The 26,195-nt window shown below is 40.7% G+C and overlaps 1 protein-coding gene across 1 annotated transcript; it reads right to left on the bottom strand.

Moving 5' to 3' along the window:
* Positions 1-478: 478 nt before the first annotated feature.
* LOC144289559 (uncharacterized) lies at positions 479-25,338 on the bottom strand. Its single transcript, XM_077857794.1, has 3 exons — positions 24,924-25,338; positions 5,807-5,916; positions 479-926 (listed from the first exon to the last, which is right to left on the bottom strand). The coding sequence occupies exons 1-3, from the start codon at positions 25,295-25,297 to the stop codon at positions 886-888; spliced, it is 525 nt and encodes a 174-aa protein (XP_077713920.1). The 5' UTR covers positions 25,298-25,338; the 3' UTR covers positions 479-885.
* Positions 25,339-26,195: the final 857 nt, after the last annotated feature.

Genomic DNA, 26,195 nt, shown 5'->3' with positions numbered 1-26,195 from the left:
GTGGCTCAAATCAGATCTCATTGCTCCTGGGGTCACTTTGCTCCAGCTTCCTACATGCATAATTCTGCTTTTCTGTGCTCTGCATTTATCCTGCAGGAGGTTGTGATCCATTTTTCTCAAAGGGCTCAGACAGCCCTCACCACTGATAGGCAGGGGCATGATCCTGCCTGCCAAGAGGACCTGACATTGACAATGAACAGAAATAAAAAGTGCTGATTTGCTTCTGGGCCATTGGATGGAGCCCAACCAGCAGTGACTAGAAAGTTTCCTGCTTTGAAGTAGGACTTCCCTGGCTGGGCCTTAGGAGAAGCTTATGGATTGAAGATAGGCTCTGCATAAGACAGTGTTGTGTATTGAGGGAGGGAGGTATCAAGATCTGTCCAGCAAAGTGGTGGCAGTTCCAGCATTTCGATATGGGGGGACTCTATGGGCAACAATCTGGTTGGAAGAAAGGATTGGAAATTCCATTTGCGTAACACTTTACATATATTTGAGAAAGCATTAGTTGTCTATTTCAAAGATGTAGGACAGGGGACTGTCTTTGGATTTGACCCTGATATAAAGATTGAAGACTGGAGTAGTGAGACAGCAAGGGAAGGCAAACAGTAAAAGGCATGTTATCAAGCCAGCTATCACCATGGGTAAAAGGAGCTTATCTTGCTGGGGAAATAACAGGAACCAGTGTAAAACTCTTCCCTATGGAGTTATCTCACCCAAGAGGAGACAGAGTTGGGGTATTGGTGTTCCAGTTGCCATCAGAACTGTTCCTGTAGAGCAGGATTTAATTCCATCCTGCTGTTCTGTTCAGAGAAAGCTTACAAGGCTTTGGAGGAAGTCTTTAGCAGAGATGCAGGAGTTGGCGGTAGGAAGGTGTCTGGTAAACATTCAGGTGCCAAGGAATATGGGCAGGGCATTGATGATGTTTCCTATAAGAAAGGGGAATAACCATTCCAGTTTTCCCAGACTAAGGGGGTTCTGGGATGTGGGACTTTCAGTTTTAAACCCAGGAAGGTCCCAGACAAACTAACATGAGGAGATCACCCTACCTACAGGGACAAAACAAAATGAGGAATTAAAGCCCAACCATTACTCAAAACTCCTGTCTGGAAAGAAAGGATCAAAAAAGGATTTACAGATGATAAAAATGTTCCAGAATTACAGTTGTACCTCATTTTATTGCACTTCACCTTATTGCACTTACTGTTTTTTTTTCTTACAATTTTTTTTTAAGTTTTTTTTTTTTTTCACTTATTTATGATAGTCACACACACAGAGAGAGAGAGAGGCAGAGACATAGGCAGAGGGAGAAGCAGGCTCCATGCACGGGGGCCTGACGTGGGATTTGATCCCGGGTCTCCAGGATCGCGCCCTGGGCCAAAGGCAGGTGCTAAACCACTGCGCCACCCAGGGATCCCTTTTCTTACAATTTGAATGTTCATAGCAAATCTGTGCATGGAGCAAGACGCTTGGTGCCATTTTTTCAATATCACTTATTTTGTGTCTTTGTGTCATGTTTTGGTAATTTTCACAATAGTTCAAAAATTTTCATTACTACTATATTTGAATTTTGGAATCTCATATAAAACTATACTGGATGAGGAGTTTCTTCTTAGGGATGAGCAAAGAAAGTTTTTATGAAATGGAAGCTACTCCTGGTGGAGATGCTATGAAAATTGTTGAAATGACAACAAAGGACTTAGAATATTACATTAACTTAGTTGCTAAAGCAGTGGAGGTGTTTGGGAGGATTGGTTCCAATTTTGAAAGAAGTTCATTGTGAGTAAAATGCTATCAAACAGCACTGCATTCTACAGATAAATTATTTATGAAAGGAAAGTGATTTGATGCAACAAATTTCATTGTTGTCTTATTGTAAGACATTGCTACAGCCACCTCAACCTTCAACATCTACCATACTGATCAGTCAACAGCCATCAACATTGAAGTAAGACCCTCCACTAGCAAAAAGATTACAACTTGCTGAAATCTCAGATGATGGTTAGCATTTTTTCTCAATAAAGTATTTTTAATTAAGGCTTGTACAATATTTTTTTAGACATAATGCTTTTGCACATTGAATAGACTATAGTGAAACATAACTTTTATATGTACTGTGAAACCAAAAAAAAATCCATTTGACTCAATTTATTGTGATATTTGCTATTGTGTTAGTGTGGAACCAAACCTGCAAATATCTCCAAGATGAGCCCATAGATAGTGGTAATGATTGCACAATTTTATGAGTATACCAAAACCATTGGATTGTACACTTTGAAAAGGTTAATTCTATGGCATATAAGTTGTATCTCAATAAAAAAATGATTTATACAGTATAGATGTATAGATCAATAGAATAGAACTGGGAACTTGAAATAAATCCTTTCTTTAAAGATTTATTTATTTATTTTAAAGAGAGAGAGTGTGTGCATGTGAGTCAGGGAGGGACAGGAAGAGAGGAGGAGAGAGAATCTCAAGTAGACTCCCTGCTGGACACAGAGCCTAACCTAGGGTTTGATCTCACACTCCTGAGATCATGACCTGAACCAGAGTATGACACTCAACCATCTGAGCCACCCAGGTGTCCCATAAACTCTTATTGTTACAGTCAATTTATTTTTGACACTTGTCATTGGATTTAGGGCCCACCAGGTAATCCAGGATGATCTCCTCCCCACTGGATTTAGGGCCTACCAGGTAATCCAGGATGATCTCTTCCCCACCCTCACAAGATTGTTAGCTTCTATAAAGGCTTCCCCCCCGCCAAATAAGATTATGTTCATAGGTTCCAGGGATCAGAATGTTGACATACATATCTGTTTGGGGGTCACCATCCAACCTACCAGAAACCCCATTTTACAGGTGATGAAACTAAGTAACTTACTATAGCAACAAAGCTGGAAATAGCAGAGCAGAGATATAGACCCAGGCAGTTGGGCTCCAAAGCCCACGTTTTTAATCACAGAGAAACAAAGGGACAAAACCAGATAAGACTTTCCCAGTCGCATGTTGAAGGATGGATGGGAGAGAAGAGATAGGTGGCACACAGAAAAACTAGGAGGCATAATAAGAATCTGAGCAGACATTGAAGAAGAAATGGACTACGACAGTGACAAAATGAATGGAGAGAAGGGGGAAAAGGCCCTGTGTCCTATCCTAGCCATTGGTTCTTCCCTAGCCTTTCATGGGGTAGACTGGATGGTCCATGTGGGCTTCAGGCCATAAAACTTGTTTCCTTACAGGCTGGGTTACGCCTTTCCTGCCCACTGTGTTGGAGATGGGATTGAGGGATGTCCCTAGAGATGCAGCTATGAAATCTTTTATCTCCTCACCCTTCCCTGTACACTCATTTAAGTAAAACTGGGGAAAAGGAACCTCCAGAGGTGGTCTTGACTTGGGTTTGCATCATAGTCAGATGTGTGTCTTGGGTACTTATTTGAAGTTGGGTGTGTGTCTTAGCTTTAGTAGTTACAAAATACCACAGATTGGGTGGTATTTTTACATAACAGAAATTTATTTCTCATAGTTCTGGAGCCTGGAAATCCAAGATTTGCCATGGGAAAACTGGAGATGCAGGAGAATTGATGGTGTAAATTCCAGTCCATGTCCATGTATGAAGGCAGGAGAAGACCACTGTCACAGTTCAGAGCAATCAGGCAGAAAGAAAGAATTCTTTTTTCACTCAAACTTTTAATCTATTCAGGCCTTCTGTGGATGGATTAGATGAGGTTGACCCATACTGGGGAGGGCAATCTGCTTTATTTATTCTACCCATTCAAATGTTAAATGTGGTCTGTCAAAGAAATAAAATCTTTAAAAACAAAACAAAACAAAGACAACAACAGAAAAACCCCCAAACAAATGTAAATCTCAGAAATACCTAGATAGACAGACACATAGACACACACACAGACATACAGACATACCTAGGGACTAGAAATAATGTTTAAACAAATATCTCGTTATCCTATGGCCTAGTAAAGTTGTCACATAAAATAAACTATCATAAATCAAAATATGTCTTAGTCATTTCAGGCTACCATAACAGAATATCATAGACTAGGTAGCTTGAGCAAGAGAAATCTTTTTTCTCACAGTTCTGGAGGCTGAAAGTTTGAGATCAGGGTGCCAGCATTGTTTGGGTTCTCTTCCTGGCTTGCATACGGCAACCTTCTCACTATGTCCTTACATGGTGGAGAGAAAGCAAGTGCTCTGGTGTCTCTTTTTATAAGGAAACTAATCCCATCAGGAGGGCCTGACCTTCATGACTTCAACTAAACCTAATTATCTTCCAAAGGTCCCATCTCCAAATATATAACACTGGAAGTTAGAACTTCAACGTATGAATTTGGAGGGGGTACACAATCTAGTTCATAGAAGTACGAGAGTGAGAAGAGCTATCTTTTGGCATAACTTCCCTCCAAGCACCAATAGCACTCTCAGACCACCACCAAAAGGCCAACTCCTAAAAATCTAGCCCCTCCCTACTTTTCAGAACTTAGCTCAATCCTCCTACAACTACCCTCTGTTCCATCAGGTGACTTGGGGCTTGTACCAGTTGTTTGAGAAGTCACGAAAGTAATGGATTTTATTTAGCTAGTGAGACTGGTAGGTAAATCATGACACTGTAGAATTAGGCATGGCCCAGTAGAAAGAATAGGGAATTGGAATCCGACAGATGTAGGTTCATATTATGGTTCTGTCACTTACTTGCTCTGAGACCTCAGCCAACCTATTTAACCCTTTTCAGCCCCTGTCTTCTCATTTATGAAAAAGAAATAATGATAATGATAATGATAGTGATACCTATTTCAAGGGGGAATGTTGTGAGGATTCAATGAAATAATGCCTCAAATGCTACCATTACAAGTCTTTCTAAATTCTTCACTCTGCTTGTTGGTGTAGACAAACCCGAGGGAAATCAGGTGAAGGGCTGAGTTGACTGAGAATTTCTCTGAAGGGAGCAACCTCATTTTAGGGGAGAAGAGCCTCCCTTTACTGGAGGGAAAAGTGTTGTGGCTGAATTTCAAATATTCCCTCCCTCTTCTGGCACTGTCAAAGCCTACCTCCTTGGTGGAACCCTGTACCACTGTAATCACCTGTCTGGCTTTCTACCTCAAATCTCCTCTCACCGATAGCTGAGACCCTCAACACTCCTTACAGCTTCAACATCACCCTGACTTTAGGAAGAATCTAAGGACACCAAGGACAGAGGAAGAGCATCATCATTACAATGAAATATTATTTTCAGGGCTTATATTTATTCTGTATTTACTACACACTCGGTACTATGCTTAGAACTTTACATGTGTGATCTCATTTAGTCCTCCAATACATTTGAGGTAGGTTTTGCCATTTCCCTCATTTTACTGATGAAGAAATTGAGGTCTAAGAGAGTTATATGAAATGCAAAAGCCTCTTGAGCCTCAGCTCATTAGATTAGGATTGGACATCTGATCCAGTTTGAATCACTCAGATTCTCTCGCTTAGAAATTGAGAATTGAATTTGAGATGTTTGATAACATCTGTATGTAAACTTGGGAGCTATGGGGTGGTCATTAATGATTAGATACACACAAAGATAGAAATTCTGTATAGAAAAATAATGTGGCAAGCACATAGAAAGAAATAGGTGAATGAAGCTCTGGAGAAGGAGAAGATGAGAGAGACTCCCTGGATTTCCCAGTTAGACTTCTTGCCTGTGTTAGTCATGACTCTAGATATAAATGATAGAAATCTGACTCCTCCTGGCTTAAATGAAAAAGAATCAATCCACTGACTCTAAGAATAACACTGGGTTCAGGCTTACCTTGATTCAATATGCTCAATGTTGTCAGGAACTCGTCTCTATTCTTTGGATCTTCTTTCTTTCGTGCTGGTGTCAGTTTCAAGTAGGCAATTTCCATGGTAGAAAGATAGCTGCCAGAAAGAAGCACCAGGCACAGATTATTCAGGTTTCATCTCTGCCGAGAGTGTCTCTTTCCCAAAAGTTCTCACCGTTGAGTCATAGGCTGGCTTGGGTCACATGCCCAACTCTGAAGCTATCACTATGTTCAAGGAGATGGAATGCATAATTGGCCAAACATGATTCCAGGGGTTGGAGTCAGTTCTACTCAAATCACATAGACTGAGAGGAGAAAAGTAGCTCCTCAAAGAAACACTCCTTAAAGGAAGTAGGACTGGATATAAGGCAATAGATACAATAGGTGCTCATCATAGATTACTCTATTCTTAAAATAAATTTCTTTCCTTTCTTTTAGCCAGGTTAAGATGGTTTTGAAAAGAAATCTGTTATTTGTGTTTTAAAGAACCCTTGACTGAGATAGTCAGATTTCTACCATATGCTTCCAGATCTCCTGCCCTACTTTCTATTACCCTTCTCTACCCAGCCACCAGCCCCAAAGTCTTGTCTGCTCTTATATCTAATTGTAATCACAGATAAAGATTGGTACATTTTTTCTCCACTTCACCAGCCTGATGCAGAGTACCATCTGGAGGCCATGCTGGAGATGTGAGATCTTTAAGATAGAAAGAACTTGGTTTCTTAAAGAACCACCTGTCAATCAGGAACATAAATGTTGGAGTACATTACACAAAAAATAATCTGTTGTGTTAAGCTGAGATTTGATGTGTTTCAACAGATACCATTATCTTTACTAATACAAAAATAAAGAAGGCTAAAGTTTAAGGACTTTAGACTTGACTTTCAAGGCTGGTTAGCCTTACCTATCAGGGGGTCTTAGCTGCAAACAACAGAAACTGAGTCTGGATTACACAAGCAAGAAAAGAAGTAATTGACAAGACACTGGATACCTCCCTGAATTGCCAGCAAGGCTAGGGATCCAGGATTGAAAAGTGGGCAGGAACATAAGGAAGTGATATAGCCAGAAACACAGACAAAATCAACTTTGGAACCAGACTGTTGGGGACATTGCCACTCTCATTGCTGAACACTGGACATTTCAGGTTGCACAGCCTATATACCTGCAGCCCGGGATACCTCTGCCACTTTCACCCCTCGAAATTGGGTGTTGGGGCTGCTACTCTGTTTCTTTTCGTATCAACTCCAGGTTCAAAATCCCAAATGGGTACCTCAGCTTGGCCAAACTAGGTCACATGCCCAGTTCTCTAGTTGTTAGAAAGTTTGAGACAGAGAACATATCTCGATTCTCAGCTTCTACATTGGGAGGCCACTTTGCCTTCTACCAAGTGTTAGAAAGAAGATTTCCCAAACTGGAAAGAGAATCAACCAAATTCCCTCTCCAAAATTATGCAAATCCAAATCAGCAGCAACAACTACTATAATTACTACTGCTACTAAAATGAATGTCCATGCTAGGGACCACTGAGGAAGGGTTTTAAATAGAGAAGTGACATTATCAAATATATGTTAGAAAGATTCTTTTGTTGGCTAAATGTGGATAGGATTTGAACTTCTTCCAATTTTCCCAAGCTGGGGGTAGGGAAACAAATGAGGAGCTGTTACAAGTGCTTTCTATGGAAAGCACATCAAGCATCAGCTGGGAGCTTGTTAGAAATGCAGAATCTAAGGCCTCACTCCTGAGCTGGTCTAGTGCAGTGCTTTTCAAACTCCAAGGTATGTATGAATTATCCAGGGATCTTATCAAAATGCAGATCTTGATTCTGTAGATCTGGCTGGGGACGAGGGGTGAGCTACAATTCTGCCTTTCTAACAAGTTCTCAAGTGATGCAAATCCTGCTGGTCCAGGATCACATTTGGAGTAGAAAGGACCTAAGTCAGACAGGATGAGGGCTTGATCTTAGATTAATGGCAGTGGGAATGGAGAGATTCCAGATTCTAGAATTATGAAGGAGATGGAATTGACAAGATTAGGCAATGGTTCTGATATGTGGTAAAGTCAAGAATGAATTCTAAGTTTCTGATTTGGGTAACTAGATGGCAGAGTTTGGGGGATTTTCTTTTTTGTGGATCTACATTTCTCGTAAAGAAGTTTCATTTAATTGTGCATTAAAGAGGGAATAGAAAAGAAATCAATGCTACTGTAAGGAGCCCATGTAAGTAAGGAAGTATTTTAAAATATGATAAGCATCTTTAACTTTGGATAAATATACACTCTTTAGTTGAATAGTTGCTTGGGTATGATCCAATGCTGAATTATTACAAACTATTCAGTTGCTGGAATCCAACAGCATTTCCACAAAGACTTAATAAAATATGATATTTTTTCCTCCTTGTTAATTTAAGAACTAATCATAGTATAATGCTGACCAGGTGTGACATACTGATTTCTCTTTAAAAATAGTTTCCAGGGAGCTGATTATGAAAACATAAGGGGGATAATGTGTTTCTTTCAATACCGAACCCAATTAATTTTAGTGACTCATAAGTGCTAGGGTGAGAAATTAGAATATTAAAGCTACATTTGTTTAAGAAAGAAATCATTTTCCTTCTTTTCAATAGACTTCTAATTGTTTTGGACATAATTTTCTCTCTGAAGTTAGGTTGGAGAATTCAGTAAAACTAAAGGAAGGTTCATCCCCAAGCTTTATTAAAAGACTATCCAACTATCTGGTGACAGGCAGCTAGCTGAGGAAGAAGTGATCCCCCTTTAACAGAAAGCAATGATAATAGGTAATACTTATTGAGCTCTTTCATGCACCACACAGCTCATTGAATTTCTCATAACACTCTGAGATATGTACGTTTATTTTATTTTTATTGAAATATAGTTGAGATTTAACATTATATTAGTTTCAGGTGTGTAACATAATGATTTGACATGTGTATACACTGACAAATGATCACCACAATAAGTCTGGTTATCGTCTGTCACCATACAAAATTATAAAAAAATTTTCTGTAATGAGAACCTCTAAGATTTCCTTTCTTAGCAACTTTAAAATTTGCAATACAATGTTATTGACTGTAGGTCATCATGCTGTATGTTTATTTATTTATTTATTTATTTAAAGATTTACTTATTTATGTATTCATGAGAAACACACACAGAGAGAAAGACAGAGAGACACAGGCAGAGGGAGAAGCAGCCTCCTCCCAGAGAGCCCAATGTGGGACTCGATCCCGGATCCTGGGATCAAGCCCCAAGCCGAAGGCAGATGCTCAACTGCCGAGCCACCCAGATGTCCCTCCCATGATTTATTTATTTTATATCTGGAAGTTTGTATCTCTTGATCCCCTCAGCTATTTGCCCACTCCTCCATCCACCCTCCCTTCTGGAAACCACCAGTTATTCTCTGTAACTGTTAGTTTCGTTTTGTTTGTTTTGTTTTTTTAAAAATTCCACATATAAGTGAAATCATACAGTATTTGTTTTTTTCCTGTCAGACTTATTTTGCTTAGTGTAATACTGAGGTAAGTAATTTTAATTCTCATTATATAGATGGGGAAAATAAGGCTTAGTGAGTGAGGTTCAATGATTCATCAAGTTGTCTCAGATGGTAAGTGACATGACACGCTCATCCAGGTCTGACTCCTTACAAAACTACCGAAAAATCTACCTCTGAATTCTAGAATGTCAAATAAGAGAATATAAGATACGTCTTCTAAAGCTTATGTATAAGGAAAGAAAGGTTCAGGTGATTCCTGGTCCAGGAATGCACCACACTGCCTTTTAGTGCAACCAGCCAAATCTATAAAGTTGGTGAAATGGATCTGATTTATAATGCATATTAGTGGTTCCCTATTGGTATGACTTTGAAAGCCCTGGGAAGACTGTTTTCCCCAAGATATGCGTTCCCCCATTAGAGATGGTCTCTGAGGTTCTACCATTAAATATTAATTCCTCTAAGTATTAGGCCATTCTTATAACCTTGTTAAAATGCAGTTGCTCAAGCATTCCAGTGTGGATACGCGTACACTCTTTCCTTGAGAGAGTTTTTAACTGGGGAGAGGGAACTAAGCAGGGGAATAGGAGCAGACTAAGATGAGTCTTGGGGCAGGAGAAAAGGAATAAGGAAAAAGATAAGAAAAAATAGGGAGTCTGAGAACCTGAATGACAAATCTCTCAAAATACTTTGTTGAAGAATTACTTTAGACTAAAAGAGGACTCTCAGAGTTGGTGATAAATTTTTGTTTTGAATACAGATAAAGACAACATGAAACAGACCTGATTTTTTTTCACTAAGATGGCCTACAAATACAGTGTAGATATGCAGCAGAATCACAATGAGCCTGGAGAAAAAGCCCTTAATCTGACACTTCCTTATTTCCTGACCCTGAGCAAGTCTCTCCACTCCCACTACCCAGCTTTAGCTTTTAACCTGAGTTGCTGCCAGGTGGGGCAAGAGAGGAAGCACCAGAACTGAGAATTGATTTGGCTGCTGGTTAGATGATATTTTTGAAACACTCTGAATCTGTCCTAGCAGTAAATCCTCCTGGAGCTTATCCATGCTGGACATGTGGCAAGCAAGGTTGACATTAAACATTCTTACAGAGACTTCTCAATTCTCAGCATCTTCTCTGGTTCACATACATTCCTCTCTTGTTAGAGATCAGGAGTGGAACAGCCTCATTTGTCATTCTTAACACTCTTGTTTGGCTAGAGAAGTCTCCGCCACACACTTTTTCCTACAGGGGTCCTTTGTCACCTCTGGGTGAAGCAGAAGGAGAAACAGTTTACGTAATGGCATGGTCACACTGATGCTTCGAACTAATTTTTCTCCAATTACCACATTTTCTGACAGCTTATTTAGAAGTTGTTACCATTTTTTTTTAAGCTGGAGAGCTTTCAGTGATAGATCTAAGTTTATCAGAGCATAGCTTTAAAGAACACATTTAAACAGAGCTTCAGATTTTAAAACAGAGATGAGAGCTATTTCATCAATGAGAGATTTGGAAAGAGGGTGATTCCTCCTCTGAGGAACCTAGTGAAAGATATTAATATTTGGGAATTTCCCCAATTAAACTCACAGGTAAAATCCTTTCTAAGGCATCTTACCTTAGATTGTGGCTCAGCTTGACACAGACCTCTCTGTGTGACAAACCTAAGTGACAGACCTATCAACACAGCTGATCAGAGAGAAAAGTCTGACAAAATAGGCAAGGCGCTGACCACTAACAGGCATTTATGTAGTTGGTGAAACCAAGGGTTTGACATAATCCCTCAAACCTTGGATATAGTTGTCTCTTGTTGTTACAGGGCCAGGATGGGAAAGAAGGATGAGTTGATTAAGATAAAAACTGGAGATAAACAGTCTTCTGCTATGAAACGAGTATAGGTTTAAGAGTCAGAAGTACCTGGGTTAGAATCCTTGCTTTGCTACTAACTAGCTAAGGGAATTTAGGGAGAGACCCTACACTTCTCTGGGCTTCAGAATCCTCATGCCTATGGTGGAATTACGTACAGGTGGATGGGACAAGAGGATGCAACGGAAGTGCCAAACACAGGGCCTGGCATATGACAAGTTCTCAGTACTTGGGTTAAGAGTACCTTTAAGATCATTTCCTGGCATCTACCCCCAATCTCATTCCTAATTTTCATTTGGCTCCGCCCCATCCAATGTAGTCATGTCACTCTGGCTATACCTCAGCCCACTTCTCAGACTCTGCATACTAGAGAATAGAGAAAGCGGTCATTGATGCAGTGTGGCTTAAGGGCATCACACAGATCTCAAGTGGCTCTGGTGACTCCCCATTGCCTCAGAATCAATTAATACTCCTTAGCAAGGGAGGCAATGTTGTGGTGAAGAGCTCTGCCTCTGGAATTAGCTGGGTTTGAATCCCAGCTCTGCCCCATCCTTCCTATTTGACCTGGTGAAGCTATTCACTTTCTGAGCAACAATATTTTCAATGGTAAAAAAAAAAGGGGGGGATTATAATAATGCCAATTTCATAAGGTTAAGATTATGTACGATAATGCATGTGAAGTTTTCAGCATGGGCCTGGCACACATCAATCATGTAGTGTTGTTATTATTTATTATTGTTATTATTATTATTTTATATTGTTGATTTTTAAATTTAAAATTTTTTAGAGAGTCAGGGAAGAGATGGGGTGGGGGGATGGAGAGAGAGAATCTTAAGCAGGCTCCATACCCAGTGCAGAGCCTGACACAGGGCTTGATCTCATGACCCTGAGATCATGACCTGAGCAGAAATCAAGAATCAGATAACCAACTGACTGAGCCACCCAGGTGCCCCTTTACATTTAATTTTATTATTATTTATTACCACTTGGTCTGAATTTGCTTGTTTAGCTTTATTTCCTCCAGCTATACTTTTTTTTTATAATAATAAATTTATTTTTTATTAGTGTTCAATTTGCCAACATACAGAATAACACCCAGTGCTCATCCTGTCAAGTGCCCCCCTCAGTGCCCCTCATCCATTTACCCCCACCCCCTCCCTCCTCCCCTTCCACCACCCCTAGTTCATTTCCCAGAGTTAGGAGTCTTTATGTTCTGTCTCCCTTTTTGATATTTCCTACTCATTTCTTCTCCCTTCCCTTCTATTCCTTTTCACTATTATTTATATTCCCCAAATGAATGAGAACATATAATTCCTCCAGCTATACTTCATACAACACCATGCTTCAGCCACTTTGAAATACTACCAAAAAATTCATTGAACAGTATAGCAGTTATAATTAATAATACTGTATTATATAATGCAAGTTGCTGAGAGAGTAGATATTAAATGTTCTACAACAGAAAAGAAATGGTAATTATGTGATGTGACAAGGGTGTTAGCTAATGATATCATAATCATTTTGCAATATGTAAGTATATCCAACCAATATGTTGCTTAAACTTATATGTTATATGTTCATTAAAACTTAATAAGCAGTGGAAAAAAATCTAAATAAAAAGCGCATTGAGCTCCTACTATATTCCAGGCCATTTCTAAGTGTTGGCTACTCACCCAAGAATACAACTCAGTTTCTTAAGACACAGGGGCTCATGGCCAAATTAAAGTCTATTTGCTGTTTCTTTCTTTCTTTTTTTTTTTTTTCTATTTGCTGTTTCTGAAAGTTCCTCATGCTTTTATGTCATCTTTTTGTAGATGCTTTTCCTGCTGCCTAGCAAGAACTTTCTTCCTTCTCTCAGTGGTGATCTTGTTTATCCCTTATTTTTTTTTAAAGATTTATTTATTTATTCATGAGAGAAACAGAGAGAGAGAGAGAGGCAGAGACATAGGCAGAGGGAGAAGCAGACTCTTCGCAGGATCCCGATGCAGGACTCAATTCCAGATCCCCGGATCACGACCTGAGCCAACAGCAGCTGCCCAACCGCTGAGCCACCCAGGCATCCCTTCTTTATTCCATAAAGTCAGCTTGATTGTAAATATTTCTGGATTCCTTGAGGCAGAACTGAATGTTCTTTGTGCTTGTGGATTCCATAGCACTTTGCATGTAATTCTAATACTTATTGTAATTGTATTGTAATTGTAATCAGAGTGTTTATACATCTGTTCCTGCTGCTAGAGTAGGAGCTCCTTGAAAGCAGGGGTCTGTCTCACTTATTCAACAATCATTTATTAAGCCTTATGTGCCTGGTACCATTACACATGCTCAGACATCAGAGATCTAATGCATGTTCCTGCTCTTAAAGAATTCATAGTTTAGTAAAGAAGCAGCCATTTAGGGATCCCTGGGTGGCACAGCAGTTTGGCGTCTGCCTTTGGCCCAGGGCACGATCCTGGAGACCCGGGATCAAATCCCACCTTGGGCTCCCGGTGCAGGGCGCCTGCCTCTTTCTCTCTCTCTCTATCATAAATAGATAAAAGTTAAAAAAAATTTTAAAAAAAGCAGCCATTTATCCATCAAATACAATTCAAATTGTTATAGGGCATACCCATATCAATCTCATTAATCTGTACGTTCTTTATACCCAGGCTCTGTGAGTTAACTTGATTTGAATTCCATCACCAAAAACATTTCCTCTAATGACTGGTGACAGTACTGAAATTTTACCAGTTTGTTTCCTTTAGGTCTGTTTTTTTTTTTTTTTTTTTTTAAAGATTTTATTTATTTATTCATGAGAAAGGCAGAGAAATAGAGAGAGAAGCAGGTTTCTCGCAGGGAACCTGATGCGGGACTTGATCCCCAGACAAACATTCAACCGCTGAAGCTGAAGGTAAACACTCAACCGCTGAGCCACCCAGGTGTCCCTAGGTCTGTATTAATCAGGATTCTTTTGGTTGCAGAAACCCAATTCAAATGAATGTAAGCAGAAAGAGGAACTTATTGGCTTATTAAGGAAAAGATGAACAGCTAAATGATGTGAAAAGGCAGGGGAATCTGCATTTCAGGAAAAAGTGACATCAGAAGTTCAGTGCCAGGATTCTCTTTATGTCTTTTTTCTTAGTTATGTTGTTGTCATTCATTGTTTTAAAGATTTTATTTAGTTATTTGAGAGAGAGAGTATGAGCAGGGGAAAGGACAGAGGGAGAGGAAGAGGGACAAGCAGACTCCCTGCTGAGCAGGGAGCCCAAAGCAGGGCTCCATATTAGGACCGAGATAATGACCTGAGTTGAAGTCAGCTGTTCAACCGACTGAGCTATCCAGGCACCCCTTTGAGGTCATTCATCTTTTTTAAAGGATTTATTTATTTATTCATGAAAGAGACACAGACTGAGAGAGAGAGACAGACACTAGCAGAGGGAGAAGCAGGCTTCTTGCAGGGAGCCCGATGCAGAACTCGATCTTGGATCCTGGGATCACGATCTGAGCTGAAGGCAGGCACCCAACCACTGAGCAAGCCAGGTGTCCCGTTGATGTCATTCTTAATGCCAACCAGCTTTCTCTGTGTATGGTGGTGCTGAAGGTTATGTAAATGCACCACCCAGATCTCCTTGAGGTGATCATGAGTTTGAGCCTGAGAAACCCGAAGCTACAGAGAAGTCACTGACCAAAGGTCCCAGCTGCTGAAATTCATTTCTTCTATTTGCTGCAAGGCTATGATCCCCTTGGGTTGCTCCAAGATAGTGACTGAAAATGTCAGGCTCCTTCTAAGAAGACAAGAACGCTTTGATGATTGATTTTTGGCTTGATGATTTCCCTACCGCCTTGTCAAACCTTCCTTGGACTGGCTCCTAGTCTTGGTTGCTACTTTTCCTTTCTTTGTCACCTGAAGTCAGACTTGCACTATAGTCTAATGATTCTTTCAGCCTTTCTGCCTCCCTTTCCATTTTCTCTGACTGGTGATTTGCCCAATAAAATCCTTGCACATTCAATCCTGTTTTAGTGTCTGTTTCTCAAAGTACTGAAATAACAGACTCCTTTAAGAGAGTTTGTTATAGGGAGCAAAGTTGACTGAAGAACCTCGTCCACTCCTGTGGACCCACAATAGCATTTTGCTGAGGCCATGCTTCCCCCAATTATTTCCAGCCAATAACTAAGCATGGTGGGGAGGCTAATGCTGGTCTATGCCTCTAATGCAGTTTTGGCTTGACAACTCCCGATGGGCCTGGCCAAGTTCTCTTAGAACTGTGCTGTGGTCTAAGGCTCTTCCTAACCAATCCTCCTTCCTTCCCTCTGTCCTTTCATAGGTGTCAGTTCTGCATTGCGCTCTGAGGCTCCTGCTGCCCTACTCCTGCTCCCTTCCCTCTATACCCCACAGGTGTTTCTTTAAGAAATATCTTCCATATCTAATCCCATCCTGGTATCTGCTTTTCAGAAGATCTGAACTGACACAGGTGGTAAAAAGGGCTTTGAATAAGTCTTGCATTTTTGCCTTATAGTTACCACCCTCATTGAGACTAGTTATTATTCTTTAGTTATTTAAAAAAAAAAAACTCCCAGAGAAAGACTTTGATTGGGTTAGCCTGGGTTAGGTGAGCCAATGAATTGCAGTCAAGAAAATGAGTCATGTGAAACATGGCAGCCATATGGATGGAGTTTGGGAAAAAGTACCCAAGATCAGGTGGGGGAATAGGATGATATACAGATTATGCAATTAAAAATTTCCACAGGGTCTTGGAGACATTGCAGGTTTTCAGAACTCCTTGGAAAATCCATGGTGAAGATGGATGTTAGACTTATTCTCAAACTTTATCAGCTGGGGTCTTTTGGGTACTGATGATGGTGAACTGAGAATAGAGCATTAAGGATGGTACCCAGGGGAGAAGAGCAGCATGAAGTCTGGGCCAAGAGCTCTGTAATGGAGGGGGGATGCAGTAGAGGCAAACTTGTAGGGGGCCAGCCTTATCTGAGTCCCCCTTAATGAAGAAACAAAGGTACAGTCCTTAACTATCCTAATGGTTATGCAAATGAAAAATTATTCAGAAGCCCTAAGGTCTAAAGTCCAAAGGAGAGACAAAATACAAAAACCCAGAAGGGGCCAGAGGCAGGGATCAAAGTCTGGGAATGGAGCCAGGAGTTCAGACCTAGGAGATAGATTGGGTAGGCAGATTAGATAGCAGGGAGGATTGACTGGCCTTGAGGGATTGTCTAAGGTATCAGCTACCATTTATAGCTTGCTTTTAAGTTCTGGCAAGAATGTGGTATGTGGGTGGGATAGTCTCATTGAAAGGACCAGGGGTGGAACAGCATAGCATAGTGCAAACTGCACACATTGAATTCTTATCATGAGCCCAATTGAGCCGTAATTATAGATTAGAATATTTGGAGCCTTAATGGAATTTTCCAGGAGAATTCAGGGCCAGTGAGCCCTGTGCAAGTCAACAGAAATCTGTAATTCTTAGGTATCAGAGGCTTTAGGAAAGAAAGAGAATAACTGCAGAAAAGGATTTGAGGTATTTGTTTCTTATGGGTCTGAGATAAAAGGAGATGACTGTGGCTGTCAGCGAGAAATGTAGACACGGCCTCATAGGTGTCAAGGTTAGGAAATCAGAGATGTAGGATCTTGTATTTATCCTGCACAGGCACTAAGCTGTGACATACACTCTCTTCGAGGCACATGCAAGGTGCTCTTTATGCATTTACTATATGCCTGATATTGTCCTAGCATTTTTCATGCATCCCTTCTTTGAACCTCAGAAAAACCCAATGAGATAATTACTATAATTGTTTCCATTTCACAGATTAGAAAATTGAGGGCCATAGAATGAAGTCAATTGCTAAAGTCACATAACTAGCATAAAATAGAGCTTGAACACCAAGCTCCAGATGATTGGTTACCTCACTAAGCTCCCCTACCCTGTTTTTAACTCCCTTAGTTACCAACTTCATTTGTTTTTCTATGTATCCCTTGGATGCCCACAGTTACCCAATCAGCTAGTACCCAGGGTCAAATCGATTATTACTAAAAAATGACTTTCTTCTTTCTAACTTGAATTTTTTTGAAAGTTAGGTAACATAGGCAGATGGCATAAAATTTAGAGATAAAAAGAACATACAGTTATTTCCCATCACCCAGTTAACTGATAAGCATGTTAGAAAAGAAGACAGCAGGTCCAAAATGGAGTCACTTGTGCTAGACCCCATGTCAGCAAACCGAGACTTAATACCTAAAATAGTTGCAGTTTCAATCCTCCAGGAATGTAAGCTTTTTTTAAAAAGATTTATTTATTTATTTAAATAATCTCGACACCCAACATGGGGCTCGAATTCACAACCCTCAGATCAAGCACCATATACTTTACCAACTGAGCCAGCCAGGCACCCCAGAAATGTAATCCTTAAGCAGTCAACAGGGAATCACCTGGTCAGAACTAGTGAGATAATCTGCCCAATAGACCCTTTTCATTCCCCTTAGGAGGGTGACTTTGCCTGAAACAATGCATTCTTTGCTAAGTTCTTTTACCTGCTCCCTTTCTGCCTTAAAATTTTTTTTCTTTAACAGGGGTGCCTAGGTGGCTCAGTTGGTTTTGCATCTACCTTTGGCTTGGGTCATGATCTCAAGGTCCTGGGATTGAGCCCCGCATCAGGTTCTCTACTCAGCAGGGAGCCTGCTTCTCCCTCTCCCTCCTTCTCATGCTCTCTCTTGCTCTCTCTCTCTCTCTCAAATAAATAAAATCTTTAAAAACTTTTCCTTAAGCAGTATGGAGTTTCCTCAAAAAGTTAAAAATAGAACTACCCTATGATTTACCTAAATACAAAATACTAATTCATTTTTTAAAAAGATTTTATTTATTTATTCATGAGAGACAGACAGTGAGAGAGAGAGAGAAAAGCAGAGACATAGGTGGAGGGAGAAACAGGCTCCCTGCAGGGAGCCCGATGTGGGACTCGATCCCGGACCCCAGGATCTTGCCCTAAGCCAAAGGCAGACGCTCAACCACTGAGCCACTCAGGCGTCCCCAAAATACTAATTCAAAGGGATACATGCGCCCTAATGTTTAAAGCAGCATTGTCTACAATAGCCAAATTATGGAAAGAGCCCAAGTGTCCATCGATTGATGAATGGATAAAGAAGATGTGGTCACATATATAAATCTATATTTTTATATATGGACTATTACTCAGCCATAAAAAAGAGTGAAATCTTGCCATTTGCAACACGTGGATGGAGTTAGAGGGTATAATGCTAAATGGAATAAGTCAGAGAAAGACAAATATATAATTTCATTCATATGTGGAATTTAAGAAAACAAAAGGCAAAGGGGAAAAAAAAGGGAGAGAGAGAGAGAGGCAAAATGAGAGACAGATTCTTAACCATAGAGAACAAACTGATGGTTATTAGAGGGGAAGTGGGAGGGGAGATGGGTGACAAAGATGAGGGGATTAAGGAGGGCACTTGTGGTGAGTGCCAGGTGTTATATGGAAATGCTGAATCACTATTTTGTACACCTGAAACTAATATTACACTATGTTAACTAAGTGGAATTTAAATTAAAACTTAAAAAACCTTCCTTTTCTACAGTTCAGCAGAGCTTCTTTATATTGCTTGATGGGATGATGCCTTGATCCATAAATCATTGAATAGAGCCAATTTGATCTTGAAATTTACTCCATTGAATTCTTGTTTAAAATGCAGGAGGTTTAGAAGTCATTTATATTTTTTCTTTCATGTCTATTACCTATTTGCTGTAGAATTGTTTTTTTTCCCCTTACTGATAATGTAGAAGCTTTAATTATAAGAGAATTAGTCTTATGCCTGTGGTATGAATTGCCAGTATTTTTCCCAGTTTGTCTTTTTGCCTTTTCAATATGTGAAGGTTTTTTTCCATGAAGAAATGTTTTGGCAGTCTAATTTATCAATTTTTAAAATTTTATAACGGAGATATGTCATTCTTAGTTCTTCCTTACTCCAAGATTATAAAACAAAACACCCTACATTTTCTTCTATTACTGTTTTGGTTTTGATCCATATGAAAATTTTTTGATGTAACGTGTGAGATATGGATCCAATCTAACTTGATATCTTCAAGTTATTCCAACAATGTTTATTGAATAATCTTGTTCCCCATTGCTTTGAAATGCCACACTTATTCTATACTAGATTTCTGGATATATTTAGCTTGTTTATGAGTTTCCTATTTATTGATCTGTCTCTTGATGTATAAGTACCACATTGTTTAAATTATTGCAGCTCAATACCGTGTTTTAATATTTGGTAGAGCTAGTCACTCTTTCTATTCTTCCTTTTCAGAATTCTCCTATCTATTCCTGCTCTTTTCTTTTCTAAGATTTTATTTTTAGGTAATCTCTACATCCAATGTGGGGCTGAAACTTATGACCCTGAGATCAAGAGTCACATGTTCTACTGACTGAATGAGCCAGTCACCTCTTTGCTTGCTTTTCTATATCAATTTCAAAGTCAGCTTGTCTAGGTTCCCCCCGCCCCGCCCCAAATCTGTCAGTATCTTTTCTACTGGAATTGCATTAAATTAAAGATAAATTTAGGGAGAAATGACATCTTTATGATGTTGAATCTTCTTTTTTTTTTTTTTAAGATTTTATTTATTCATGAGAGACAGAGAGAGAGAGAGAGACAGGCAGAGGGACAAGCAGGCTCCATGCAGGGAGCCTGACGTGGGACTCGACCCCGGGTCTCCAGGATCACACCCCGGGCTACAGGCGGCACCAAACCGCTGCGCCACCGGGGCTGCGCTGATGTTGAATCTTCTGACTCAAGAAAAAGATATAGCTTTCTTTTTTTTTAAGGGTACTTTGGTGTCCCTTAGTAACATTACTTTTTTTTCAAATAGATTTTGAATATATCTTTTAAAGTTTATTGATGGATAATCTATCTTTTTTATTGCTCTTATAAATATTTGTTCCCTTCCTCTGTGTATTCTAGCTGGATGTTCTTTTGGCAACAATTTAAAATCTCCACTGTGGCAGTATTTCCTCAGGCTATCTTGAGAAACATTATATCTTATTTGATTTGGGTTCCAGTTCTTGCTGTGAGCTTGCAGACAAGACCTAGACCCCTTGAGACAGAGATGGCCTTTGAGGGTTCTGGCCGAGTGAATACGCTACCCATTCACCTAATCTCTTCTAGAATGGGTACCATGAATACTAAAACAGGTTAATGATGTTATATATATTATAAGCAGCTACAAATCTATATGAATTGAATGTCTTTTCATCCACTGTAAAGTGTCCACGCTAGGGTGGAATATGGCAAATTAAAGCTTATGCTGCTTCAAGCTGAGGTAGATTTTTCTCTGGTCCTGACAAATGGTCACCTTGAGGGAATTGATGCAGCATTCAGTATTACACTTTCTAAAGATGTGATTTTTCTCTTCGAAAGGAAATAGGGATTTGTATCCTCTTAGGAAAATGGAATCTTGGGCTGGCATTGGAGTTTGTCAATGTTTATTAGCATTCTCAACCAACATTAATATTTAATGAGCACTTGTTATCTATGTGCCATCCTGTGCTGGGGCTCTGGACACTGAGATGAATAAAGTCACAGTTTTTGTCCTAGAGGAGCTCACAGTTGAGTCGGAACAAAAGGCAGAAATTCACCTTAATGAACTAGCTTAAATAGTCAATAGAGTTAAGATCAATGTGCTCTGGGAATGCAGGGAAGGGGTTGTGAAATTTATTTGGGCTTAGCAGTATTGGCTTTTAAACTGGGCCTCGAAAGATGAGAACTAGTTTGACAAGGGTAGCAGGTGGTACTAGTATTCTGTAACTCTCTACTTGAGCACTAACTTTGGTGAACAGATATGCCTGGCTCTTGCAGGCTGCTGGGGTAGCTGATGCTCCCAGGGGTGCACTCAACTAATCTTGAAAGGGATTTGGCAGATAATTGCCCTAGTTTTCTCACCTGTTGAGTGTAACTCCGAAGATACGTTTTACAATAGCTACCAGGGTTGCTGAGTTGGATTGGGCCCCAGCCACCCAAAGTGGTAATCTGCTTAGTAATGTATTTTTTCTTAGCTCTCTTCCCTTCCTGGTCTCACTTGTCCATGTCCCTACTGGAGCTTCCTGGGTATCACCTCTGAGCAAAGTATTTGCACTCAGATTCTAGTTTCAGGGTCTGCTTCTGGGAAACTGACCCAACAGGGCAAAGAATAGACAGGGTGCTTTCCCAGAAGAGGGAAGAACATCAGTAAAGGCACAGACGTATGACAGCATGTCATCTGCCCATAAAGCAGATGCAGATGATAGTAGACCAGTTCAAGGAAGGCTAGGAAATGAGCAATTTGAAGGAAGAATGGTGGAATTGGAATGGGATTTTTTTTTTTCCCAGTGTAGAGCCCAATATGGGCCTTTAACTCAGGACTCTGAGATCAAGACCTGAGCCGAGATCAAGAGTCAGATGCTTTTTAATTTTTTTGGATATTTGAATATTTTATTGCATATTACAATAGAACATTTCAGTAGGAATCTTTCTGCTATTTATTCACATCAAGGAAGATGTGGTTGGTTGATTTAACACTGAGTTTTCCAGAGTAGGGTCCATATTATGAAACAAGAGCTTGTGTTACAATTGCAGAAATTATCCCAAACACATCTCATACAACCAAACTATTCTCGTAAGTTTTCTCCATCCTGATCTTGCTCACTTCCTCATTTGAGTTATTGAATTTGAGAGCTGATTCTATCCTTTAAAAGGAATCATTTTTATATGCTCATAGTCAAGTACCAGAAAATGAAAGAATGCCAGTAGAAGCAACTATAAGAAGTGTAAATTTACAAATGTAACACTTAGGCCAAGAGTAGGATGCTTAACCGATTGAGCCACCCAGGTGATCCTAGGATGGGATTTTATAAAAGGCCCTCAGATGATTTGGTGGTGGGTAGGGGCACTGTTTGGGGAGCAGGGAGAAAGAAGACCTTCATCTTCTCCTCCCTGGTATGTTGTCTAAGGCTTTTTTGTCCAAGCTCCAGCTCTGTAGAGCTATTGTGGGCCCAGGCCCTCACCTGGGCGAGTGTCACGTCCTCCTGCCCATTCGGTAGTTGCCTTCATCACAGGCCAGGCGGAGCAGTTGCCTGGATGCAGCCGCAGTCGCTGGAGGTGGGCGGAGCTCCGTCAAGAGCCGCGCTGTTGCCAGGTCCGGGCGGCTGTCTATCCCCCGCGGCTGCACAGACAGAATTTTCCTTCCTGCAGCTGCGCCTTAGCACTCTCCACTTGCCTGTCTCTGCTCTCCATGCGGGGCTCATCTGAGGCTTCCTATTCAGACAGTCATTGATATTCCCATCCTGTTGTTGGCTCCTGTCAATGGGGGGAATTGAGAGGCTTTTGCAGAACAGGCTGGGGAAGAAACAGGTGCTTTTCCTGTCTGCCTGGATACTGAGGGGTCGATTTGTTTGTTTGTTTTTGAGCAGGTTTCATAAGCAGTCTTTGGCCTTATTTTCTTTTCCTTCTGCCTTTTATTCTTTCATCTCTCTTTCTTCCACCCTTCCTTTCTCCTGCCAGGCCCTAGATAAGGCATTCTGGATTCAAAGATGATTCCATTGAAATCTCTGCCTTCAGAAAGATCTCAGTTTAATGAAGGAAAACAGAACATGACCCCATAATTACAATACCATGTGCTGAGTACTACAATTGCATTATTTATCTATTTTAAGTATTTGTTGAATGAAGAAAGAAAAAAATGAATATTAGGGCATGGAGGAGGGCGGCATAGTCAGGGAGGGCTTCACTGAAGCTGTGGTGCCTGAGCTGCATTTGGAAGGACTGGTTGTAGTCACGAGCCCCTGGTAACTACCATGCACCATGCTAGACCATTTTTGCTCAAATCCTCATGACAACATTATGAGGTAGATAGTCCTAAGGAAGAAGAAAATCTCAGGGATATTAGATGAATTATCTGAGAGCATAGATCTGCAAATGGTACAGTGAGGATTCTAAAATAGCTCTGTTTACCACAAAGCCTGTGGTGGTTCCACTGTGCCATGCTGCAAGGCATAGGGAAGGATATCTCAAGTAGAGGGAACAGCGTGGCCAAAGGCTTGGAGGCACACTAGAGATGGATGACATATGGGATAATTTTTTGGAACCCTTGGCTGTTATGCTCTCTAGTCCCCAGCACTTTCCAAAGTGCTCACTCACTGTGGCTTGTAGGAAAAGCAAGTGGCAAGTGAGTGTTCAACTCTTCCTCCTAAAACTCAATTAGAGTTTGAATCTCAGCTCTTCTGTGACAGGTTGTGTGATCTTGGGGAAGTCTTTTCCTCCTCAGAGTTTCTGTTTCCTCCTTTGTTTAAGTGAGAGCATGAGTCTTACCTTGTAGAGATGTAAGAATCCAAGGCAATGTGTGAAATGATCACTATGATCTATCTGTTCAAGGTGACTTTAGGATACCCTGGACTGGCTCATGATGGAGGGATTGGCTGAATCATCAGGCAAAAGGACTTTTAGATAATTGGATGGGGGAATGCCTTCCATCCTTCAAGAAATGAGAATGCTGGCAGAAAGCCTACTGCTAGCCTGCTTCAAATGGACCAGATGCTATTTTGGAGATGAGAAAAGACATTCTTTTGACACTGGCAGTGTAGGGAGAAGATAAAAACCAAGGAATAGGAAAACCAACCCACCCCTGATCAGGAAAAGGGGACAGGCAAGCCAGGCAGCTGGTGTCTCAGCTCTTCAGAGGGCCTCCAGCCCTGGTAAAGAGTCCTGCAGACTCTGGAGCTCAGGGGAGGGGATGGAGAGAAAATGCTGATGGGCTTTCAGGATGAATCACACTCATTAAAACAACAGTCAAGTGTTTGACCTTGGACTATGACAGTTTTTCTCCGATCTCTGGAGCTGGCTGTTTTCAAGAGAAGAAATGGGGCCATCTGCTCAGAGCTGGTCCTGGCACTAAGGAAACTTTCCCTGGGGACAGCTGTGCAGGAACTCATACAATGTGGTGTCAAGGGTGGGGGTGGAGGAAAGGTTCTTAATGGGTAGATATACTAAGAAGTAATGCCATTGATTCCTTATGGCCTTTCACCAATAAACAAGTGGATGTCTTTTTCACACAAATCCTCAGATATTATAACCATGTCTTCAAAATAAATCTTCACTTAGAACATAATAAGTTTTGAGCCTCTGAATCTCATTATGACCTCTTCTTTACACCTGAGGAAACTGAGACTCAAAATAAAATTGACTTCAGAATATTACACAGCTATTAAGCTATTAAGTGGTAAACCAAGGATTCAAATATTTGTCTCCAAACCAGAACATCTGTGTCACTATATTCCTTTCTTTAAAGAAATTGCTGTCATGAATATGTGCCAGGCATTGTATTGAGCACTGTTTTGTACATGATCTTGCTTAATTTTCTTCAAAACCTGCAAAGAATGATTGATCCCACTTTACAGATAAATAAACTGAGTCTCATTTTAAAGAACTGCATGAGATTGTTTTGCTAATAAGCAGCTGAGGCAGAGGATAAACCCACATGGATCTGACAGTAAAAATCTAATTGGTTCACAATCTAAGTGTAGCTGAGATTATAAACACAGCAGCTCATTCACTGGCATCTTGTAAATATCTCTTCCTACCACCTGGCAGGAACCTCCTTGAAGAGGAACTGTAACAGAAGTAGAGGCCTTCTACACCCACTCGGTACAAAAAGCTCAGCGCTGTCCCTGGGGTGGGTTGAATGCTAAGTGGAAAGGATGCTCTTTCACTTACCCATGAAGTGGTGTGAGGAAGCAACTAGAAAACAACCTCTGATGAATCCTCTGAGTTTCCCAGGCAGGGGAGACCCACTCTGTGCTGCTCCTCTGTGCATGACAGTAATGTTCTTCTATCACCATGGCAACAACCAATACACCCGCATCCCACAAGAGGCCAGAGCTGCTCTGTGGGGAGCTGTGGTCCAAGCTGGGTAGGAGTAGGAGTAGGATGTGTGGGGGGAGGGATGTCTCATGAGCTTGATTCTTTTTGCTTGAAGCTAGCTTGTTCCTGGAGGCAGGAATGTTTATATAGGATACCAAGCCTCCTATGTCTGCAGGATTTGGGGCAAAGAGAGTTGACAGAGAAGCTGAGGAGAGCCCTAAGGGCATATTATTTCTTCTTTGGATTCCAACGAAATGTATTTATTAGGCAAGCTACTGATGAATGGCATCTTTCTAAGGGGTCTGCCAGTATACTCTAATGGAGAATCCCATGGGCTTTGTAAGCAACCAAACCTACCTTCCAGCTCTGCAATTTTTGAGTTCTAAGATCTCGTGTTAGTATAATGTCTTCGAAGTCTTATTGCTTCAATTGTAAAAAGGGGATATTTAACACCTCCCTTGAGGGAGATTAAATGAGATAGCACATGGGCAGTTTCTGGCATGTGGTCAGCATCTAATCAGTTGTAGTCATTATTGTGTCCTTTATATTGCCAGAGAAATGGAGACTTGGCAAGGGGATCACCTCTGACTCCTTTAAGTCAGGGGAAGACTTGGAGTTAGAATCCTTGCCACCTGTTTCTCCTGGGTGCCTCTGCTTCTCTCTTTCTCTCTCTCTTCCTAAAGTCATGCTCAGTGTTTGCTCCCTAGACTCAGCCACTGTATTCCCTGGCTCAGCCTGGTGACATCAGGTGCTTATTTTCCCCTGTGGGACTTCACTCACAGAATTTCACAACACTAGACCTTGGGGATCACCCAGCTCATTTTCCAGGCCAGGAAATGGAAGCCTGGAGAGAGAGAAGTGCATTGTTCAAGGTCACCCAGGAAGGTAGAAGCCATTAGTTGAAGTGACTGTTGCATATATTTTAGCAGGTATGACTAAGCCTGGGAATAACTGCAAAGGATCCACCTCATGCTTTCCATGAATTCTCTTGGGTGTATAACTTTAGGATAAGTATGTGTGTGGGGAGTCCTTTTTTATATTTTAGTTGTGGTGCTGGCGAGTTCTGTGCTTCCCCTGGCGTCAGAAATATTAATAGCTAACATTTGCACAGTGCTTCACTGCTTA

Source organism: Canis aureus, chromosome 19 (genome assembly GCF_053574225.1).
Source record: "Canis aureus isolate CA01 chromosome 19, VMU_Caureus_v.1.0, whole genome shotgun sequence".
In the NCBI taxonomy this organism is placed as follows: domain Eukaryota; kingdom Metazoa; phylum Chordata; class Mammalia; order Carnivora; family Canidae; genus Canis; species Canis aureus.
The sequence above is the reverse complement of the archived record's forward strand: the minus strand, read 5'-3'. Positions and strand labels throughout refer to the sequence as shown.

What these genes read in the sequence shown, in the direction of transcription:
- LOC144289559 (XM_077857794.1), bottom strand. Translation starts at nt 25,297, where the DNA reads ATGCCCTTAGGGCTCTCCTCAGCTTCTCTGTCAACTCTCTTTGCCCCA. An exon ending in TTCCTCACACCACTTCATGG is followed by an intron (nt 5,917 to 24,923) that starts GTAAGTGAAAGA and finishes TCTTTCTGGCAG; the next exon opens with CTATCTTTCTACCATGGAAA. An exon ending in ATTGAGCATATTGAATCAAG is followed by an intron (nt 927 to 5,806) that starts GTAAGCCTGAAC and finishes CCTTTCTTATAG; the next exon opens with GAAACATCATCAATGCCCTG.